At 34.6% G+C, this 7,484-nt stretch overlaps 1 protein-coding gene across 1 annotated transcript; it reads right to left on the bottom strand.

Moving 5' to 3' along the window:
* Nucleotides 1-781: 781 nt before the first annotated feature.
* Nucleotides 782-7,295, bottom strand: LOC131963182 (transmembrane protein 182-like). Its single transcript, XM_059328335.1, has 5 exons — nt 7,131-7,295; nt 5,602-5,698; nt 5,400-5,528; nt 5,192-5,329; nt 782-1,056 (listed from the first exon to the last, which is right to left on the bottom strand). Exons 1-5 carry the CDS (start codon nt 7,293-7,295, stop codon nt 782-784), a joined length of 804 nt encoding a protein of 267 aa, XP_059184318.1.
* Between the last annotated feature and the right edge of the window lie 189 nt (nt 7,296-7,484).

The raw sequence follows: 7,484 nt of genomic DNA, 5'->3' as shown, positions 1-7,484 counted from the left end.
CAGCAAGAAAGTTGCAAAATTGACATTCATATGCATCGACGGATTATGAGAAAAAGGGCTCCTGGGCATGCAAAAAGTCCCACCATCTTTTCTACATAAGGGCAAGAGACATAAACTTTTGAGTTGTTGCCTCTTTTTTTTCACTTTGTGGTTTCTTCATGTGTCTTAGCAGCATCTATTTGTAGCTGTTTTGGTCTCTTTGTAGTTGTTTTGTGTTTCTTTGTGGTCATTTTTTGTTTTTTTGTAGCAATTTTGTGTCTCTTTATAGTTATTAGCATGTCTTTGTGGTTGTTTTGCCCCATTTCATAGTCGCTTTGAGTGTCTTTGTAGCTATTTTGCACAACTTTGAAGTCATTCTGTGTCTCCTTAAAGTCTTTTTTTGTCTCTTTGTTGTTGCTTTGTCACTCTTTGTAGTTGATTTGTGTCTTTTTGAGGTTGTTTTGCACCTTTTTTGTGTCTCTATGATTCTTTATGTCTCTCTGCAGGCGTTTTGAATTTCTCATCATATTTTTTTTATCACTTTCTGTGCATTTTTGTAGTTGTTTTATATTTATTTGTTGCCATTTGTAGTGTCTTCCTTGTTGATATTTCTTTACATTTCAGGGGGCAATGTTTTATACAATATTTTGTCATAGAACAGTAAAAAGTTGCATGCAATTAATATTTGTTTTAAATAACTTGCCACACCATTTATTTTACCTGATTAAACCTCAGTTAGGACAACATGCACATTTAATATTTGCACATTTAGTTTTTGTGAGCTGCTGCACTTCACAGGGAATTACAGATCAATATCAGTTGCTGGAAGTTCAGGAACTTTGTCTCCTTTATCTAGCTGGATCTCCTGAATGCTCCGACCAATCAGGACGAAGAGCAGGCCGGCCAGCAGGCAGAAGAAGACAGAGACTGGAGCCAGGAGGAACGAAGGGCCGTGCTCGATGCTGAGATGGAAGGAGGGGCAGGTGGAGACTCTCTGATGGTTAGTGAACTGCTCCAGAGTGTCCAGGACCTGGACCCACATCAGATACATGACCAGCACTGCCAGCAGACACAGACCTGACAGACACAGGGAAAAATGCTAGAGATAAACATCTTTGTGTTTATGTTTTTCTGCTTTTTAAAAGGTGACCTTTACATTTGTGGGTTGTAAAAATAAAAATTTAACAGCCTTGTAAAGTAGCTCTATATGGCACCACAGGAGTGAGTTCTTAAACCTGGTCGTAAGTTAGCATTTTAGCGCCCTGGGGTCTAACCTCTCAAACTCAATGAGGATTTTGAATGGGTTTTTGGTTAAATGTCTGAAATAAGGTCCGTGGTTAACCCTTTATAGGGCACTCCTGGAAATTGAAAATGTCAACCCTGAAGTGTTATTGGAGGATATTACAAGACTTTTTGCAAAATGTTTCATTTTTATATTGCAAATCGAGGTAAACTGAGTCATTATTATTATTATTATTATATTTATTATAGTCTCTTTCCCACAGCAACCCTAAATAGACAATAACACATCATTTGCATCCATCACCACTTTATCTTTTACCTTTAAACTATTTATTATCTTTTTAGACTACTTATTACAAAATGCGTAATGTCGGAATGTCTTTTTTAAAGCACCTTATATTTGAGAAGCACACGTATAGTTAGTTGTATAGTTTTTTAATACAATGAAAATAAAGGAAAGCTTGAATCTTGTATGATTTACTGATTGGTTCCATGGAAATCCATGTGGTTCTATGACCTCACGAAGAACGGGGAGACCTGTTATAGATATCCGCTCAAGTTGCCAAATATGGTTCTTTGCCTGATAAAGGGTTTAGAGATGTTTGCGTTTTGTTGTACGACATAAGATACATAAGTAAATACCCCCACTTGTGAATTTTGATGTTTTTACGTGTCCTTAAAAAGGCCGGTGCTAACAAGTGGCTAAATGAGACTACAGTGGTTGTCGGGCATATTAAATGTCATTAAACCGGACGAGGACAGGAACTCTCTCACTAGTCCGTCTCACAGCCTCTAGTCCTGTTTTTCAGTGCTCTTGCAAACTCTTGTAGATTGCAAATTATATTAATAAACAATTCATTAGGCTGCTTATTCGCTAGCTTGTCAAAACAGCTGGTTAGCTTGTCGGAGAGTGTCTGAAGCTAACACTAGTGACGTTCAAGTCACATTATAAAAGTGGTGTTCAATTGTGAAGATTATCATGCTGAACAAAATCTTTCAGCATCAGAATTGTGTGTTTGCCACAGAGCTGATTTTCTGCCATGATCCAAAATCCAATGCAAAAATCCCATAGAGGAATTCTCTATAGACCCCATGGTGATGCTACTTCCGGGATGCAGTTTCATCGTACGGGATCTTATTTTAGGACACCAGGATGTTGGAATTATTTCTTACAAAAGCTCTTAAAAATGTGCTTTTTAGTGTTTGGACTTCAATCTTTACCTTCATCTTTGCAGAAGATGTAAATGTTCTTTAAACTCACATGGACTGACGTATGCGTCTTTTTTTATTTTTGCACTATCCCGTACATTGACAATAATGTGTTGGCTCACAAGTCATGTTTTCTCTGTGTGGATGTTAAGCAAGACATTTGATTTATGATGACATTCTAATATATTGGCAGCCATGACTGAGCAGATGAATGCTGAATCTGCTGAGATTGATGATATTGATTATGGGTGACATATAGAAGCCAGCTTTTCCAAGACTTTGGAAAATATTACTGTCAACTTTGACACCTTGTTGAACAGTTTCAGTCATCTATGGAGGGTAAACTCTGGGAAGTCTTCCCACCATTTCTCAAACTGAATTCCTGAGTGAAAGAAAAGGTCATAAGAGAGAAAGAATAAAGGCTCAGCCAAGAGCTTCAACATGGGAGCAACCACCTCCCAAAACTGGAAAGTAAAGGGAGGGAATTACATATACAAATATAATTGAATTTAGATTTTTTAAATTAAAATTGAAGGGAAAACATAAAAATAGTAAGAAAGTCTCATTCTTAATTTAATCAAGTATTGTTTTGCTTTTTAACACACAATTAAAAGCCATAATTAGTTACATTTCTTGTTTTTCTGTTAAAAATAACAAAAATACATTTATAAATAATGAAAAAACATAAAATATATGTGTTTTTTTTTCATTATTTATGTCATCAATAGTCTAACATAGTTGACTTTAAATTTGTATTTAAAATTCTATCAGAAGAAGATACCAAAATCTCCCAAAATTTAAAGTGAATTTGAGGGAAATGTGTTTAAAATGAACTGAAATTAAATCAAATCAAATAAAAAATGAACCCCAAATTAAAATATATTTCATAAAGTGTTATTATAAATGTTCGGTAAACACATGTAAAATATGATACTGACAGTGATAAAAACAGCCATTTAAAAAAAAGTATAAAACTAGATGTTAAGGGGTTAAAATTTGGTTTTATTAATTTGAATAAACAAATATTTTGGGTTAAAGAAAGTATGATGAGAATCCAAACTCTTGGCTGAAAGCAGCTGCAGAAAGCCCCGAGGCGAGTGTTTCACAGTTGAACTCCTCATTTCCATTATTACTACATTGCATGCATTATTGTAATATTTTGGGGCCGGAGCACATGTGACCACAAATGCTGGCAACACTTCAGGTCACATTTCTTCCTCTAACCTATTGATTTTCTCAACCCAAGACACATGAAGACCAAGCAGACGTGCTGAACTGACCACCAGCTGAGACCCTCCACCATCACTGCACTTCATTTTATTTGTCTGCACATGAAATTTTTCACTTCTGTTCAGAGTAATGACCTTTCTGAGAAATTCATGGACGCAGCACATGAACAACCCTTTTGTTGTAGATCTCTGCCTTCTCAGATAACCCTATCATTTAATTGGTACAGTTGCATTTTCAAGAGTTTTTCCTACTTTAACTATCTTTAAAATGACAGTTTTGCTATTGAAAGTGCTCCACAAACATTTTCTCTCACAAATTATTGATATTTTCTGTGCATAAAGCTTCAGCTGTCAGCAACAATACCTAATGAGTGCACTCTGCCCAACAGCAGACTTTCAAAATAAAAGCCAAACAACTAATTCACTTTCAGCTGAGCAATATTCAAAATAAATCTTATTTAAGTCATTATAAAGATTATATTTTCTCACAATTTTGTTAAAGGATATATGTTATGATAATATAAGTGAGGTTAGTTCCTTTTGGTCCAGAAAATTACATTAGATAATTTTTATGGAAGCGCATTTCTGCCAAGTCATTATAATGACTAGCTTTCTTAAAATAATGAACTTATATCTCAAATAATGAGAATTGGAGAAACATATTATTTTTTTAAGAAAGGTTTTTATTAAATGGAAAAACATTTTCATTATCTTGAGAAAGAATCTCATTATTTCCAGATACTTAGTAATTATTTTGAGAATATTTCTCATGATTTTAAGATACTAAATCATTATTTTAAAGAAAGGTTTTTATTAAACAGAGTAACATTTTCATTATCTTGAGAAAGAATGTCATTTTCTCCAGATACTAAACCTTTATTTTGATTTTTTCCCATTATTTTTAGATACTAAGTCATTATTTTTAAGAAAGTTTCTCATTATTTGTAAGTATCTCATTACTAACAGATACTTATTCATAATGTTGAGAACCATTTTCATTATTTTGAAAAGGTTTTCATGATTTTTAGACACTAAATCATTATTTTTAAGAAAGTTTTTCATTAATTCATTATCCCCATAAACGTCTTTTTAGTTACTTAGTCACTATTTCAAGAAAGTTTGTCATTATTTCCAGATACTAAGTCACTATTTTGAAATGTTTCTCTTTATTTTTAAATACTAAATCATTTTTAAGAAAGGTTTTTATTAAATGGAGAAACATTTTCATAATCTTGAGAAAGAATCTCATTATCTCTAGATACTAAATCATTATTTTGACATTTTCCTCAATGTTTTTAGATATTAAACCATTATTTTGAAAGTTTTCTCATTATTTTTTAAGAAAGTTTCTCCTTATTTGTAAGTATCTCGTTATTTTTAGATACTAAATCATTATTTTTAAGAAAGTTTTTCATTAATTTGAGAAACTTTCTAATTATCTTGAGAAACAATCTCATTATCCCCAGATGCTTAATCATTATTTCATAAAGTTTGCCAATACAATGAATTAATCCACAGTGTTTTGTTCTTACCTCCACAAAGCAGAAGGGTCCCGCCCACTTTATAGAGTCTGTGATTGGTCAGTGGGCCGGCACAGACAACAACAAATCCTCCAATGACAACACTCCCCAGGCCTGTGACCAGGAAGATGCTCCAGAAGGTCCTAAAAACTGCGAGATGAGGCCTCATGAAAGATCATATATCATTTAGACATAAAATATTCATAAAATAAATACCAACCAATAGCAGAGTGATGTTCATACGGTTCTATGGGGAGACTGTGCGGCTCCACCCGTGATCTCATTGGCTCATTAACAGGAAATGGAAAGAGGAAAGCAGCATTGCAGATCTTTGATGGAGGCTGATTTGCTGCTGAAGGGAAGGAGGCAATTATAATGAAAATCTGGATCATAATTTCATCATATTAATGTGAAGTTCTTACAAATCCAAAGGTCCCATATAGAGAGTTCATCAGAAACAGCTACGAAGGAGCACCGCCAAAATAAACCCTCATGGAAGACCCTCACATCGTTTACAGCCTGAAGAATCAAAAAAACAATAATTTGATTTGTGATATGTGAAGATTACATCACTGTAGTACAATCTGGGTTGACTAAATAATGCTAAATAACAGCATTTTAACGTCCCTGCACATAAAAGCCAGACTCAACAGGTGTTTGAGTGTCCACAGTCTGCTGCACAACTACAACAGCAGATTGCAGAGCAATGTGTTTCTGTAAATACACAGTGTTTGATGGATGGTGTAAAGTGAAGACAAGGAGCTGCAGCCAGCAGGAAACTAAATGTGCACTCATGAAATATGAATCTATTGTGGACAGCTGGAGAATTTACTCCACTTTCCTACATTCAAGCTCAAGTTTTAAGGAATACTCTGATAACTGGAGGATCTAAGTAAAGAGAAGGAAGGGCTAAAGAAAGTTCTGTGTCCTGTTTGTTGTTTTGTGATAAAAAATTAAGTGTATTGTGCTTTGATGCAAGTGCATGAAATAGAATCTTTTAGGCATATTTTGTGTACTATCTGAGAATTTAAGGCAGCTCTATGTTTACCTGTGATTGGATTTATTTACTGCATGTGTATTTTCTTTTTCTTAACCAGAAAACCTTTTCGTCCTTTCAAAATCAAAGCGTCCGTTATCAAAACAGGCTTCTGCATAGTACTGTACTATATACATATTTGACTTTGTCCATGTATGTATGTAATAAATGATCGTTAACGTTATAGATGCTGAAGAGCTATATAAATTGAATGTATTATTATCATTATAATAATTATTATAATATGCAATTTAACTCTCAAAGTAGGTTACTTTTTATTCTGGAAAAAGATATTTCCTCAAAATCTTTTTATCTATATCTTTATCTATTTTATAATTTTTTATTCATTACAGTGGGCCTAAGATCGGAGAGAGAATTTTTTTTAAATAAATCAATATCAGTTTAAGCATACACTATAGGTAGAATGTTTTCATTGCTTTACCTTGCCTTTATTTTATACAGTCTATGCTTTCTGGTGAGGAACTCAAGCCTTTATCTACACCACCAGACTCCATTGAAAAAAAGTGTAATTTTGCCTTGAAGAACACTGGAGTTTCTGGTCTACCGCTGCCCTGATCAGGTTAGTTCTTTTGTTATTGGATGACTTTGGTGAATTTGAACTTACCCTTCAAAACACGATAATACAAACTAACTAACTGATCAAGGCAACCATGGACGAGCAACTCCTTTGTTCTGTCAGGTAAAATTAGTGTTTTTGTCAATGGAGTCCGGTGCCTTGGCAAAAGCATTGATGGATGCCTGACGACAAGGATATGTACGTCATACAACCACACTTATATAATCAATTAAAGGGATAGATCAGATTTATTTATTTCTTAGATGCTCTGATCCATTTCTTTGAATTGTGTTTGAAAGGAGCTACACAAATACACGGGAAGAGCTCAGTTTAAATACCTCAGTGCTTCTTCTTCCTCCGTAGCCGTCTTCTGTCCGGCTGCAGGACTCAGCAGCCAGCAGCCAGTACTCCGTCCCACAGGAGAGCAGCGTGAAGAGAAATCCTACCGCTCCAAAGAACAAGGCCAAGAAAACGAGCACCTTCAGCCTCTCTGCAGGAGACATGTCTCAGTCTGCTGGTCGATCTGTTTAGACTTACTCTTTCATGCTTCTTTAGCCATTTTCACTCAGTTTTTGCTTTCTAATGCACTCAATATCCAAATACATAAAATAAAACCTTATTTACTAAATGGCTGGAATGTATATCCACATGTCCATTACTCTACTGCAAGAAAAACCTCTGTGGACACAGTT

Source organism: Centropristis striata, chromosome 24 (assembly GCF_030273125.1).
Source record: "Centropristis striata isolate RG_2023a ecotype Rhode Island chromosome 24, C.striata_1.0, whole genome shotgun sequence".
NCBI lineage: Eukaryota > Metazoa > Chordata > Actinopteri > Perciformes > Serranidae > Centropristis > Centropristis striata.
This window is presented reverse-complemented; position numbering and strand designations above follow the sequence as displayed.

Excerpts from the sequence above, each read along its gene's own strand:
- LOC131963182 (XM_059328335.1), bottom strand. The coding sequence starts at position 7,295 with ATGTCTCCTGCAGAGAGGCTGAAGGTGCTCGTTTTCTTGGCCTTGTTC. Across the intron at positions 5,330-5,399 it reads TGAACATCACTCTGCTATTG|TTTTTAGGACCTTCTGGAGC; the intron begins GTTGGTATTTAT and ends CTCATCTCGCAG. Across the intron at positions 1,057-5,191 it reads GACCCTTCTGCTTTGTGGAG|GTCTGTGTCTGCTGGCAGTG; the intron begins GTAAGAACAAAA and ends TGTGTCTGTCAG.